This window comes from Mustela erminea, chromosome 3, assembly GCF_009829155.1.
Source record: "Mustela erminea isolate mMusErm1 chromosome 3, mMusErm1.Pri, whole genome shotgun sequence".
NCBI classification, from domain to species: domain Eukaryota; kingdom Metazoa; phylum Chordata; class Mammalia; order Carnivora; family Mustelidae; genus Mustela; species Mustela erminea.
The window spans coordinates 27,465,559-27,481,230 of record NC_045616.1 but is presented as its reverse complement, the minus strand read 5'-3'; the positions used below and the strand labels follow the sequence as shown (position 1 = coordinate 27,481,230).

Below are 15,672 nucleotides of genomic sequence, written 5' to 3'. Positions count from 1 at the left end.
GTCATCTGCAGAGGTCATGTAGCAGGAAAGGACACCTCCTGAGACAGAGCTCTGGGAACTCACGCATTTGCGTTGCCAGGGGCAGAACATTGGAATTCTGACTCACCATCCTGTTTCCGTGTCTCTATATGACTTTATAAGGAGGTAGGGCACACTTAGTTGGTTTTTTGTTTGTTTGTTTTGTTTTGTTTTTTAGATAAACCAAAAGTAGGTGGTAGAATTAACAGAATTCTTACGTAAGTGATCATGATTGGTTGGTATGTTGGGCCTAAGTCACTGAAATAAAGTTTAATGAGGACAGATGTCAAATTCTGTAGTCACAGCAGTCTTCTGGACAATAGGTGTGTGGGTATAGTTATCCCAGGTTTAAAAACAAAAGCCTTGGGGGAATTTCTCCGACATAGCAAATGGTGTGATTAGGATCCTGAAATAGCACATGTGAGTTTAGACCAAGGTAATGTACTTGCTGTTCTTGTCGCTGGCGGGGAACATTCTTTGGCTTCTGAAGTAGTGAGATCACATCGGGTACCACATTTTTTTTTGAAAAGACCTAGTCTACAATCTAGACTCTAGATTAAATCCAAGATACTAGATGTGAAAATGGTAATATGTGAATAATTGCTAAAACTTGTGTTTATCTTGGAGAAGAACTCAGAGGATATACGATGGCTATCACCAGATTCAAATATGTGAAGACAGATATTTTTTTCTTCTAAGGATTACAAGTAAGGTTCGGGAGAATAAAACAGTTCCTGTTGACTATGGGAAAAAGATTAATATGTGGCCTGGGCTGTGGAGACTAATTGGTGAGGTTCAGAAAGTCCTAGTAAAAATGATCAGTTAGAAATGAAGGACAGGAAACTGTCAAGAGTCCTACATGCTGTGTAGGCTGTGCTAGCACACCTCTTACTGTGAACGGGACTCACAGCAGGACTGCAGGCCTACGGCAGCCAGGGTACAAGGCTAATCATGAGGTCAGAAGTAATCATGAGGTCAGTTGTTGGAACTGCGGGGAAGAGTTGGATCTGAACCATGAGGAGGATGGACTTGAAACTGATGAGCTGACCTAGCAACAGAAGTAGTTCCAGGGAAGGAGCATAAGTGATGAAGGGGGCATCAGAGAAATACTGGCATAGTGACCAAGGCAGATTTTTAAGGAACTGGATGTTGACTGAACATAGGATTTTACTGGCAGTTTAATTGTCCAGTGGGAGAACGAACTTCCTCAGGAAACTGAATGTCTCTTGAGATAGCCAAGCAGACGCTAGAGGGGCTTCCTTCCTTAGAGTACTAGCAAGAATTTCTGCTTTGAATTGGTGGATATAATTCATGATTTTCCTGTTCCCACATCATATGTTTCAGTATGTTAAAATGTATGCAGTGTTGACTTTGTTCATGTTTTGATTTGGGGGGAAAAGGTAATTTTTCTTTTATTGTACTGTAGGTGGCTGAATATACTGTTCTAGAAGGAAAACTTCAAAAAACCCTAATTGACTTAGAGAAGCGAGAGCAGCAGCTTGTCCTTGCAGAATCGGAGGTAACTGTATTCCTGTCTTATGTCTTCATTTTTCAGAATCTGCACTCTAGGTACATGCTATTACTTTTCCTTTGTGTTCGTACGAAATCCATTTCATGGAAATGGTCTTGTGGGCATGATGGAGAAAAGTGCTATTCAATAAGAGGTCAGAATGGGAGGAGTAGATAACAAAGTATTTATCAGAAATGTTGTTACTCAGCCAGCTTTGGCTGACATCTGCAATGGTAGAGACTTTTGGTGAAGTTTCCCACATAGAGAAAATGTAGTACAAGCTCGTGGCCCAGCCTTCTGCCCTTGTTCTCAGTAAGAAGGGAACACCCTTCTTGGTTGACCATTAAAGGTTAGCTCCAAAGGATGGAGGAAAACTTCTGTTAGTGCTATGCCTACCTAGCCATTTTGTTAGGTCTTACTGAATTTTACCCAAAGTATTTATTTAAATTACTGCAGAAGTTTCAAAATAATTAGAATTTCTTCCACATTAAATTTATATGCCCCTTCCCTAACCACACGTGTTTCTCAAAATTTTTCTCAGCATATCTCCCTGACTTTGGCCTCATATATTTTCTGGAATTTCTAAAATGATTTGGAAACTGATATATTTAAGCTCAAACATCAATACTAAGGCTGAGTCACCTTCTGTGTTACTAGGCAGAATGTTTGTTTTCGGTGGGCTCCACGTTTTGCTAGGCTTCGCCCGCAAATCAACACCTGAGTTGAGCTTGAACGTCAGTTGCTTAACTGACTGAGCCAGCCAGGCGGCCCCATTTGTGTTTTTTTTTTTTTTAAGATTTTATTTATTTATTTGACACACAGAGAGAGATCACAAGTAAGCAGAGAGGCAGGCAGAGAGAGGGGGGTGGGTGGGAAGCAGGCTCCCCGCTGAGCAGAGAACCCGATGCAGGACTTGATCTCAGGACCCTGAGATCATGACTTGAGCTGAAGGCAGAGGCTTAACCCATTGAGCCACCCAGGCGCCCTGTTTTTTTTTAAAGATTTTTTATTTATTTGATAAAGAGTGTGTGCAAATAAAAACGAGTAGAGGAAGAGGAAGAAAGAATCTTAGACTGAGTCAGATGCTTAACCGACTGAGCCACCCAGGCACCCTCAGAATATAAGAAATGGCTAAAGAAGAAAAGAAACTTGGGCATATTTGCTTAGGTAGTACAGTGAGTTTTATTCAAATAGGAATTTTAAGTGATTAGGGCCTTTTTGGTTGAGTTTTTTGCAAGTCATGTATGGAGTTTTGGAGGTACTTTTATATTAGAATTAAATGATGGATTAAAATTTGGCATTTCAGTATGTTTAAACATTAATTCTAATAATGGAAAAGGACATGGAGATAAATTTGTACATATTCTGAACATTGTATATAAGGATGAGAGAGTACTGGACAAGTGTCATGTAGCCCAGAGCAAGCCAACCTCTGACGGATGCATCTGTTGTCAGGTTCAAAGAGAAAGAAAGGAACTGAAATTAGAACGTGAACGGAACCTGCAAGAACTTCAGGACTCTATCCGGAGAGCCAAAGAGGATTGTGTGCATCAAGTTGAACTCGAGAGGTTGAAGATGAGACAGCTCGAAGAGGACAAACTCCGACTGCAGCAGCAGGTGGGAGCAGTGCTCAGAGCTTAGCTGTAGTCGCTGAAAAGTTAGAAAGATACAGTCAATCCGACTGTTGATCATATTGATTGCGGCGGGATTCAGATATACTTTAAGTCAGAGCTTGTCTTCCTAAATCAAATGAAAGATGACACTGGGATAATGTTCCTTCCTTTACCATTATTGACATGAGAAGGAACTAAGAGTCAATCCAGATTGTTATTTCTGATAAATTTCGTGGGGGCCAATACATTGTTCATGTGCCCCTGGACCTGGTTCAGTTGCGAGCCAGGCTTGGGGAACAAACGGTGTGTGCTCTGTCACCTTACATTCCCCTGTCTGCCTCTCCCACTCCCCTCTGCGGCCCTGTCCCTGCAGCCAGGTGTCAGCCCAGGTGCTGCGAAGCCACCTCTCCTCTAACTCCTGTCCTCTGACTCACACTTCCTCGTGGCTTCCTCGCTGTTGTCCTGGTGTTGGTGTGTTGTCTTCCTTCACCCTGAGCACCATTGGTCTCCTGGTCTGCCTCTGCTTTGCTGGCCACCCCTCCAGCTCCTCCGTGGGCTTCTTTTCCCTTATTCTAGCCAGTCAGTGTTGGACGTCCTCCCGGCCCAGGCTTCAGTTGGTACTGAACAGTCTTATTCGTGCTTGTGGCTTCAGAGACACTGTGCACCTCGGGGACTTTCACATTTATGTACCAGCCCTTTCCTTTGCATTCCAGAACCAAATATCTAATCGCCCTTTGGCCTCTGTACTTGGATCTCTTAAAAGCATGGGAAACCCACCCTCACGCCCCTGTCCATACACTGCAGTCACGGACTCCTCTGCTCTGGTCTTCCTCTTGCAGCTAGTGTGGTAATTTTGAAACTTGGGAAGCCTGACCTCCTCCACCGACATCCTCCAGTGTCCTCTTACTGCTCTAGGATAAAGATCAGAGTGATAAGCTTGCCCTACAAACCTCTGCATCCCTGGGGACCCAGCCTACCTCTCTCACCACTTCTCCCAGTCCTTTACTTCTGCTGGAGGCTCTTCAGCCACACTGGGTGTCCTTCGGTCTTCAGGCCGACTGTGCTTGCCTTCCCCAGAGCATCTCAGTGTCTGCTACTTCTCTTAGCCTCCTTGGGTTTATAGCGCACTTCCCTAGAGCCATCTTCTCTGACCCTTATTCTCTAAGTCTCAGTCGAGTTTTTATTAAATGTTAGAGCAGTTTGTTTTTATTTTCATTAGCATGATAGTTTGATCAGGGTCAAATGATTAGCTCCATAAAATTCTTTGGGTTTGTATCTGTATGCCTGGAGTCCAGCCAGTCTTCAAAACATAATAGGGGCTTAATATTTGCTGAAAAAAAAGCAGAATCAAGCTGTTAAAAACTCAGCTTCTCTTTCTTCAGAAATTTCAGCATAGATTAAATATGCACGGTGAATGCCTCCAGACTTCTTCGGTAAATTCTGGCATGAAGAATAGTTTCCATAGCTGTTCAGGGCCAGTTAAAGTCCCATTGTTTAGGCAATAGTAAATACAAACGTGATTGTTATAGAGGCCTCACTTAAAATATAAAAGATGGAGTTATGTAAGTGGGCAGTTGTGACTAGGATTCACAGGTAGTGCCTCTCCCACTTTGCAGGAAGATCGAGGCTTCTAATGTGTATTAGACTCATCACAGGATCTTTTTAAAAAAACCGTTCCTATCTTGTCCCAGACTGACGTAATTAGCTCACATCTTTGTGGGAAGAACCTTTCTGGCACAAACTGGTATTTTGGAAAAATTACCCCAAGTACTCCCCTAAAACACAGTCTGAGACCTGGGGAAAATCTAGCGGGGAGGTTGGAGGGTGCTGTGGGGCAGCACACGTGTCTGGGAGCTGAAAGTGCTCAGCCCTTACTTGGGAACATATCACAGTTCCTATAAAAGAAAACATGCTAGGCCCTGATTCAGAACCAGGTTCTATATACTCAACACACGGTTCTAACAAGACAGGTAGAAAGGACAAAAAGACACCCTGTCAGTGAAAGGTGGTCAAGTGTCTGTGTGCCCGTATAGAAAAGCAAGTCGCATAACGCCGTCCGTGTTTAGGGACCACTTAGCACAAGAGAAAGAGGCCCTTATGCCTCATAGCTTACTTTTGTACAACCTGATTGGAGCCACAGTAATTGTTTATGATGAGTTCTCTGAATGCTGGAAAAAATAACAAATATCAAGTCTGTTAGCTTTTGTTTAAAACAGAAATAAGTATGATGGAGATGCTTGAGAAAGGTTCTAATTCAAGTTTAAAAATGAAAGTTCAGATATGCAGAGGTAAACTTCAGTCATATGAAGAATTTTCAGGTAACAGAACACCTTAATACCTAGATGCTAGATAAATCCTAATTAGAACGATTTGTATTGCCTGGCATGAAATAAGAATTTGTTATTGATAATTGAATTTCCATTTCTGTCACAGGTTTTCTCAGTATTTCAAATTCAGTTAAGTCTTATGTCTTAGTGAGAAGATAAATGGGTTTATCTAATGATTGGTAGTCATAGTGTGACATGTTTTTGGAAGGCATCTTTAACAGTGCTTATTTTCATTTCATTAAAAAAAAACCCAGATCAAATCAAAAAGAACATTTTAATATCCTGTCTTTTTAGGGGGGGCAGGGGTTGGTAGTTCTGAAACTCTTCAGAGGGGAGTTATATATAGATTTGAGTCAAGGTCGTCTTGCTTTTTTAATTTAACAGAGTATTTGCCTGCTCTCCTCAGAGCATAATTCTAGGGGATGAAGACATTCGATGCTACTTATGTCTCTGCTACTTCCCGGCCCACAAAAATGAAGGGATTGGGGCAAATCATCTTGAAATGACTTAAGTTGTAATAGTATTTGAATTACGAAGTTCTTTTAACGTCAAATAATAAGTAAAATAAATGCCACACTAAAAGTTTATGTTTTCATCCATAATTAGCGTATATATATATATATAATGCACAATATGTTCTTATATGTGCCCTTCTAGTAGTATTGGTGTTTTTGTAAAGTGAATTTCATTTGCCATCTAAAATTTACCAAAAATGTTCTGGTGATACTGGTTTTATAACAAATTTCATACTCTTAAAAAGCTTTTGTATGTTGTTAATTTTCCTCATTATAGTTTAGGGATTTCCTAAATTTTCTGCTATAAACATGTTTTAGCATAAGGGAAAATGACCCTGTTGAATTTGGTAGGATTGAACTTAGCATACTGGTATTTTTTAATGGCTGTACTTTTTCCTTTGTTAAATACAGCTTAATGATGCTGAAAATAAGTATAAGATTTTGGAAAAAGAGTTTCTTCAGTTCAAGGATCAGCAAAGCAACAAACCAGAAATTCGTCTACAGTCTGAAATAAATCTTCTCACCTTGGAAAAGGTACCCATGTCAGATCATGGCAATTTAATTCTAATAATTTATAAAGTCAGTAAGTATTATTTGAATATAAAATATAATATTTCACTGTAGTGTTCTGATGTCAACTAAGAACAGAATTCTAGAGCTGAGACATTGTCAGTATCTGAATTTCTTGGCTTTTCTCAGTTTTCTCAGTTCTAGCTTGTACTGATCGGAATTGTTTGTTGTAAACAACAGAAGTGACTAACGGTAGGAATAAAGGAATCCCCCAAACTTTGAGGAAGGCTACAGAACAGGTTTCAGAGTAGGAATGAGAACCAGGGGAGCACAGCATGGCCTGTCCTGTCGCAAAACTCTCTTCTCTTGCTACTTTTGGTGCTATCATGGCCCTGTCCCTAGATTTCTGTATCCCCCAGTTCTGGTGCCATCTCTTGCTGTTGGGAATGCTCTCTGTGTTTTACTCTCCGACAGGAGGATTCATTTCGAGCCCGCACTCCTCTAGGATGATGTCCCTCTCGATGGGGGACGTCTATCCTCTTCTGTTTCCTGTGGTTGGAATCCAGGTCCTCCCTCTATTTATATAGAGGGAACAGGAAGTATATTCTGGTTCTAGGCATTAAAAAATTTGTAAGGTCCAACAGCCAATTTAAGTTTGACAGTATAGGCTCTTGCATTTTATCATTAGATGTTCTCTGGGCATTGTTAAAAAGATACAGCCTACATAAGAAAATGGCACAGGTTGTAAAGAAGAAAATGATCTGTGGAAGTTAAAAGCCACTAGGGGGCACCACCCGAAGATGGCAGGATGGAAGTTGGGAAGATGACAGGGTAGTTCCTGGGCTTTTCATATTTTCTCAGGTAGTAGGTGTACTTTATGGTTTCCTCTCCCAACAGCCAGGCCTTCTCTCAGCTTGCCCTGGACTGTCCCCACTGGGGCTCTAGCTCACGGACAACCCCTGTGTCTGGGTTCTGGGTAGGAAAAACGACTATTCCTGCTCCTTCCTTCTGTAGTCCCTCCTACCTGGGAGAGGTGGGACTGGCTGCTGCAGCTCATCATGGGGTGGGGGGCAGGGGGTGGGGCGGGGGCTCATCCCCTCTCGCATTTCTGCTTTTCACCTGTCTCACCAGTTGCCTGTATTAAGATAATCTCTTTGGAAGACCTAGAGTGGTTTCTGGTTTCCTGGCAGGATCTTGATGGACAGAACTGATTTTTCATTATCCAGCAAAGATGTACGCTGACACTGTTAAATCCTGTTCTGAATGATTAAAAAACATTCAGGATAGAGTCACTTAAATGGCAAGTCATATGGAGAGGCAGGGAACTTAGCCTAGGTGGTCATAACAGTGGAAAGGAAGATGATGGCTCCTACTGTCTGACTTTGTCTTACTAAAAGCCGTGAATGTAAAGGGGAGACAAAGCTACTTCTAGTGAAATCCGCACATGAAGTGTGGAACCTAAAGGACACATGACCTCTTAATGGGTGAATGTGTAGGGAAGGATATTCCAGAAAGAGGTATGCAAGCAAAGGAGCAAGGTTAGAAAGTCTATTAGTATTTTGGTAATAGCTTGATTAGAACCTAATCATTACTGTCGTATTTTCAAAATAAAAATAGGACTGCTAAGAGAATGCTGGGAATTTTAATTTTTGGTTCTATGGCAGGGGAAGACCTTAGATAGTAAGTTAAAGAATTTGTATTTCATCTGGTAAGGAAAGTCAGAGATGACAATCAAGTTTATCAGGTTGGCTTCATGGATGTTAATGGAAGTGAAGAATTTTCAGGAAGATCTTTGAGGACGTGGAAGTTGTAGAGAATTATGGTTCTAGACATACTATGTTTGAGATGCTAGCAGAAGAAGGGAAGTGGAACAGTGGATGGAGTGGTTAAAAAATGGGGAGTATAGTAGGAAGAGAGAAAAGAACTAGACTTACAGATTGGGGAGTCAGTGGCATCAAGTAAACACCATAATGCAGATGCAATGGGCTCAGGCATGCTGAGGAAGGACCCCTGAACACTTCTGGGACGTGCAACCTCAGGGACAGAAGGTGAGGGAGAAGGAGGCTAAAAAGATTGAGAGGAGTAATAAAAACAGTCCAGTGCGGTGCCAGGAGAGGAGGACTTTTGAGAATCAGTAGTAGAGGCCATCCCTCATGAAGGGCAAGTCAAACATGGTGAATGAAGGTCATGGGTTTGACAGGTAAGAAGTCACTAACTTTGGAGAAGCCAGATTGGTGGGGCTTATTGAAAAGTTGGGCACAGGAAAAAATAAAATCTAAACCAAGGGCTTCACACTGGTGAAAAAAATCTTAAATGGTAGAAGGAAAATCTACACATATTTTTAGATTGAGGATAAGCAATTAAAAACAAATTCAGCTTTTACAGAGTAGGGGAATATTGGACCATGAAAGAGTTTCTCTTGGGAAATAGAGCTACTGTTTAAGAGACAGAAAAAGAGAATACATAGAAGAGTTGGAGACAAGTTTTTTAGAAGTGGACATTAATTAAACAGTTTTTGCTGCTGTTTCCAAACTCAGTAAATGTTTTCACAGCTTGTCCACGTCTGTGTGCTGTGTTCCTTTTCTTACCCAGCGTGGGTTTGACTGCCCAACCTGGTTGATGCTGCTTCTTACATATCGGGACAATTTTTGCATTTTTCCACTGGATTTGGTGGCCTGTTCATTTGTCTGCCAGTGAATTTGACTGCAGCTAGACCTCTTCAACCCCTCTTGATAAACCAAGTGTTCAGCTACTTCCATGTTGACCACTCTGAATTCTGTGGTACCTGCCAAGGACAAGTGACATGCATGGCTTCTCAGCCCTTCTCACAGGCCCTGTTATGTAGGTGTCAGGATTTTCATTTTTCCCTTTAGACACTATCTGTCTCAAAATTAGAACAGAAGCACTATCTTTTCCAAATATAAACCTGACACTTCCCACCTTAGAAACACATTTAAGGGATTTTCAGAATCTCTTTTTCCAACTGTACTTATAGCGAAAGGGTAAAAATCACTCAACATACAAGTGTAAATTGTGTCATTAAGTTAAGAGCAAGATGGAAGAAATTACTAGTTCACCTGCCAGAGCACCAGACCTAACAAATTCACCCAGCATGTGTAAGTGTTCAGTAAAACAAGCCTTCTCTGCTCTTGTGAAAATTCTTGGTAAATTTTTTTTGGAGCCAGAAGAGGGCAGAATCTTATTTGTTATTTCTACATAATAACAGACCTAAAAGCACAAAAAGGAAGGCATAACTGAAAAAGTATCTAGTTCTCCATATAATTTTCTGGTTATGTCTGACTGAGAGCTTTTCATTTCTGACTGCCCATTCTCTTCAGTGTAAAAGAAGTATTTCTATTTTCACGAAATGGTGTAACATTAAGTTAAGATACAGTTTTACCAAATACAATCCTGATTCCTTTTGTTATGTAAGAAGTCAGTTTATGATTTGCTTTTTGGTAGGAGTATCTTCAATGGCTTAGAAATAATCCAGTTTTTAAATAAAATATGGAAAACAATTTAGTAGGGCAAACTGAAGTTAAAAATAAATGCTAAAATTTTTTTTTTAAGATTTTTATTTATTTATTTATTTGACAGGCAGAGATCACAAGTAGGCAGAGAGGCAGGCAGAGAGAGGGAGAAGCAGGCTCCCTGCTGAGCAGAGAGCCTGATGTGGGGCTCAATTCCAGGATCCTGGGATCATGACCTGAGCCGAAGGCAGAGGCTTTAACCCACTGAGCCACCCAGGCACCCCAATGCTGAAATTTTCTTATTATTTGGTAGCTACTGCCTGTCTACTCGTGTCTTAAGGTAGAGGGAAACATGAAGGGAAAAAACACATTATCCTTTGGGACCTCACTTTGAAAGAGTTTGTAAAGAAGTTAGGGAGATGACTCAGCCTTAATTAAGTGATTGTGTGTAATCAACTACCAGGGAATGTGATAGAAACTCTTGGCAATTTAGAAACAGTTTTAAGACAGCTTCAAGTTTTAAGTTAGAGTAGAAAAGTAACCAGCTCAGGAAGTTAGTGGGGCAGGGGAGGTGATCTATAGGGCATGGACCAGAGGGCAGGAGGAGAGGGTCTTCTGTTGAGGAAAACCCAGGAGATAGGTTCAGCAAGAGGACAGGTGCGATTCTGGAACACCGTGAAACCTAGACAGAGGAGAACAGGCTCCAGACTATAGGCAAGTCACAGTGATGGTCGATTCTTCTTAGCAGAGAGGGCAGTGGGGCGTGTAGATAGAAAAGATTCAGGCTAAAGAAACCAGAGAAGAGGAAAAGAACTTGGGCTAAGGAAATGGCAGTAGGAAAGTAGAAGAATAAAACCACCAAGGTTTTCCAGGAAGAAATCTAAATCGTTGGTCTGTGACAGACTCAAACCAGGGAGTAGAGCAGCAGTGATGAAGGCAGTGCCCTCTGTCTTGTAGGGGATGCGAGCTGTGGGCATAGAGACAGGCAGATGGGAGCAGCAGTGAGCACGGCTCTGTGCTTACTGCCATGCTAGCCTCTCAACTGACTCCAGGCCCTGAAGTGAGCTTGCACACCAGAGGTCTGTAACTGGGCTCAGGATCTACGTGTACGGGCTAGCTCAAGCCTCCCGTCTACTCACAGGGAGACGTCTTAGCTTGAGGTCTGTGGGTGTCCTGGAAGTAGATCAAATCTTCTCTCAGGTGCATGTTTCTGGGAATTGGGTTGGTACGTTTTCTTTAGAATCACAGAGGCTCCTATATTCTTAAAATAAAGGTACGAATAATTGATTGGGCCAAAGGAATGAACTCAGAAAAGTGAGGTTTCAACCTGAAATTTGATAACTATAGTTTTTTATTTAAGCATGAATAGCTACACAAATGGGAATTATTTTGAGACTCATGGCAAAACGGACAAAACCTTATCCTGCTTTTTCTGTTGAGTCAATCCCTGGGTTTATGTGACCCCTCTGGTTTCAGTCCTGTCCTGACTCTCCTCCTTGGTCCCGTCCAGACTACTACACCTTCTCCAGTACCCATGGACATGATTAATACTTTTTAAATTCATAATTAAATACTACCCTTTAAAAAAAAAAAGACCCTTTTATCTCAGAGCAATATCTCATATTGCTATTCCACTGACTGACACCCTGTTGTTAAATTACCAAGTAATATGGATAAATCTGGAGGGCATAAGTAGAAGAGATCATCTTTGATAATCTCACAGTATTATTCAACTTAGGACATGTAAGTCTAGTTGTGAAATGTCAACACCTTTAAATCCAAGCACCAGGGATTTGTAAAGCCGAAAAAACCTTGACTCCATGAAGTCATATATTACTGCAGAGAATGTTCTGGTCTTTTGTGAAGGGAATTTGGCAATCAGCTTTTCCTTACATGAAAATAAAACAAAAGTTTTCTGGAGTTTGAATTTTGGGAGAGTGCCTTTGGGTTTGTTTTCCTGCAAAACACAAGGAGCTGTGTGTATGGGAAAAACTAGACTTGATATAAAAAAACTTAGACCCGTTTAGAGTCACAGTATTTTACTGTAATTCAGGCATATTATTACATTATCACTTAAATAGTAAAACTGTCTGTTGGCTTCATGAATTTGTTTGGTACTTGGTTTGAAACACTGAGAGAGTACATTCCAGAACTTAGCCAAGTTGGCTTGAGTTCATGCACAACAGATTGCCTGCTGCAAGTATAAATAACCATTTTTTAATGGAATCACTTTCATGTTTTTCTTTATATATTTGAGGGAAAACAGAAAATAAGAGTTAGATGAGTATTAGTAGGAGCATTATTTTTCCTACTCTTGGGTTTATTTTAACATTCTTAAAATATTTTTCACTTTGTACTCTTGCTTCGTAAACTGCTCTGATAAAACATTTCACTGTTTTCGACATTTTCTGATTTTTGCCGAAATACAAAAGTATCTCTACTAGCTTTTTTTGTTTTAAGACCAAGTTCCATGTCATGAGGGGCCTCCAAAAGGAATAAGTTGGTTTCTCATATTGAGAGTGCCAGCTGAATTGGAATGCTAACAGTAAGAACTGCTTTTTGTAAAAAATGAATGTGTTTTGCACTCTCTACACGTTTTAATACATTTATAGTAACTGTCTGGAGGTTAAGACTGATTCAGTTCCTTTTAGTATAGGCTGTTAGGCAGTAAAAATACGACTATATTTTAAACAAGAAAATGTTCATGTGCCATAATATTTATAGTAAATTATATAACAGTTTTAGATGATGTCGTATGTTACACTGTATAAACTCTTTTCTTAAGCCAGACTCTTTGTATATATTATCTTTCAGTGATTGTACACAGTGGTATAGTGTTTCACTTGATACGATTTTAATCACTGTCAGGTTGAACTTGAAAGGAAGTTGGAATCTGCAACTAAGTCTAAACTGCATTACAAGCAGCAGTGGGGACGAGCTTTGAAAGAACTTGCCAGACTTAAACAGGTATGTAGTTGATAGCTGGTGATGGATTGGTCGTTTTATGTCTTTTCCCCCTTGATTCTTTACAAGTATGCGTATTTGGCAATATCTCTTATGTTCGGATGTGTTCATTTCAGTTGTCAGGGCTATTTCTGACATTAGGAGGTTAGGGGCTTTTTTAAAGAGCTTTTTCTTAATTAAAAAAAAAAAACTTTTAGGGTTTTTTGTTTTGTTTTGTTTTAAGTAATAGCCAGCTATCCTCCCCGGAAGAAAGTGGGAATAATTTATTTTACTTTCACTTCTAAAATGGCCATTTTTTTTTTCTCTTAGTAGAAATTCCTTCCACTGAAAGTATCTTTCAGGAGAGAACTTTAAGAATAACTTTAAAAATATAACATGTCCTGCAACTGAACAGCTTATTTTAAATGTTATTCCTAGAATTCATAGTCATTTATATTCAGTGAAAAGGAATCAGAGACAATTTTTTTTGCGTAATTTTACAAGAATTTAAAAGGTGATAGTGGTTTCCTGAATTCTTATTAGGTTACCTCTCCTCCCCCCCCCCGCCTTTGGTAACAAATGCCGTAAGCCTCAGGAGAAATTAATCTCATTTTGGGATGTAATTTCTTCAGATGATTAAGGTCAAGTAAAATATGAGCAGGTTTTTTGGAATTCAACCTACTTGACCTGACACTTCTAAGGATCAATAATGGTTAGCTTTATTCTAACTTCTGCCTTTTCTTTAACAGTCAGTTTTATTCTGAAGGAAATTTGGCACTTGGGCCTTCAAATTTGTATTCTTTTTAATCTGTCTCCATGACCATTAAATGCTATTAAACAAATTCGTGGTATTGTAGCGATCACTTCCTGCCCTCAAAGAGAATTATGTCCAAGACCGTAGAAGAATTAATAGTACAGTTTGCCTTAACATAGCTCCTAGAAGAGTTGAGATTGTACAGAATGACTATGAAAGTTCGCAGGACTAAAGATAGATGAGTGTAACTGGGGACCTCCTGTATTCAAGGTACTGCCCTAGATTGATTGATGTAGGTAAAACTTAAGTCTTTCCCTCAGGGAGCTTGCAATTTGCTAGTAGGGAAGAAAATTACAAGTATAACGTATATATTTAAGAGCCCTGAGAGGAACCATCCAGAGTAGTCAGGAGGGGAAAGTACATGTGTTTTACAGCACTTTAAGAAGGGGCTTATGGAAGGGGAGGTATGTGAGATACAGCTCTGGTGAGTGGGTAGTGATTGAGGAGAGTAGTGAAGGAAATGTTGGAAATAAAACTGCCAAAATGATTATGGCGAACAGGATCAAATTGGAAAGCAGAGGCTGTACTTGAGCTCCAAGAGGAGGACCCCTCATAGCAGTCATTTGAGGCTAGAAGCACTGGAACGTCAGTGGGAACGTGACATACAGACTCATGTAAAAAAACAAAAACAAAAACACACATAGTTTTGGTAGATGCTGTGTAGCACCATCTACTTGATTTTAACGTGGAATAGACAGTCAAAGATGATGCCCAAGACTTAAGCCTTACAATCTGAAAATTTAAGACGAGAAGGAGAAAGGACTTACAACGTTGGGCACTGTAACTCTTGCAGAGGGACATTCAGCAAGCAATCAGAAATGCGGATCCGACGTGGGGAGGATGCCGTGGCTGAAGAACACAGCAAGGACTCCCTTGCAGGGGTGGGGACTGAAGCTGGGGCAGGCAGAACTGAGCATTCTTAGGTTTGCAGTGGACAGATGAGAGCTGATCCTGGAGGCAGCAGCTGGAAAGAGAGTGATCCTGATTTCTAGCCCCTCACTTGTCATTCCATTCTAACCAAGATCCTTCCGGAGCAGGTCATTTTATTTCTGTTTTCCAGAGGAAAGACACTGAGACTTAGAGGTCTAGTCAGGTGCATCTGCTCATACAGAGACTGAGGACTGGAGTCCAGGCTCTTTCCCCTTTATAATGTCAGCTTTTTTTTTTTTTTTTTCTTTTTAAGATTTTATTTATTTATTTGACAGAGATCACAAGTAGGCAGAGAGGCAGGCAGAGAGAGAGGAGGAAGCAGGCTCCCTGCCAGGCAGAGAGCCTGATGTGGGGCTCAACCCCAGGACCCTGGGATCATGACCTGAGCTGAAGGCAGAGGCTTTAACCCACTGAGCCACCCCAGGGCCCTAATGTCAGCTTTTTATTCCCTAGAAGCCAAATAGTGAAAGAATTTCAGGAAGAACAAAGGGACCCAGGGAAGGCTTTAGAGATTTCTGACCAAGGACTGAGGTACTGGTCACAGTTTGGCACATCCCAGCCAGGAAAATGTTAGATAGAAGAGCTCTGATGGTGAGAATTCAGGGACTTTGGACAGGAGGAAGCTCAAGTCGTGATGCCAAGGTCCTTAGGTTACATGTCGTATGAGAAGGAGGAGTCCCAAGGAATTGGGAACAGGAAGTAATGTGTTGAGAGTAGCTATTGGAGGTAACAGGATTCAAATTCTCTCAGAGTCGGCACACGGGGTTGTTTTAGAACATGGCTTGGAGTCCTAAGAGGTGAGCGGAATCTGGGCTCTACTTCTTGATTTTTCACCATACCAGTGAGGAGACTAATCTCTCATCACAAGTTTTTCTGAGAATTGAATGAGTGGCTCATACAGCATTTAATAAAGGTTTGGTTGTAGGATGTGCCCACTACCTGGGAACTGTTACAAGGAGATGAGCTCTAAACCTGGAGTATTCTTGGTTTTAGTCATCGGGGACCTAATTGGTTGCTAGGTT

General features: G+C 40.9%; 1 protein-coding gene across 3 annotated transcripts in view; it reads left to right on the top strand.

The window, feature by feature from the left end:
• Positions 1 to 15,672, top strand: part of CEP120 (centrosomal protein 120) — an 81,784-nt gene that overhangs the window by 50,732 nt on the left and 15,380 nt on the right. For 2 of the 3 annotated variants that reach the window (XM_032335486.1, XM_032335487.1), the window contains exons 16-19: positions 1,445 to 1,537; positions 2,984 to 3,145; positions 6,395 to 6,517; positions 12,832 to 12,930. In XM_032335486.1, the coding sequence (XP_032191377.1) occupies positions 1,445 to 1,537; positions 2,984 to 3,145; positions 6,395 to 6,517; positions 12,832 to 12,930 (477 nt within the window). The remainder of the gene's footprint in view (positions 1 to 1,444; positions 1,538 to 2,983; positions 3,146 to 6,394; positions 6,518 to 12,831; positions 12,931 to 15,672) is intronic. The other variant, XM_032335488.1, reaches the window with a different exon arrangement.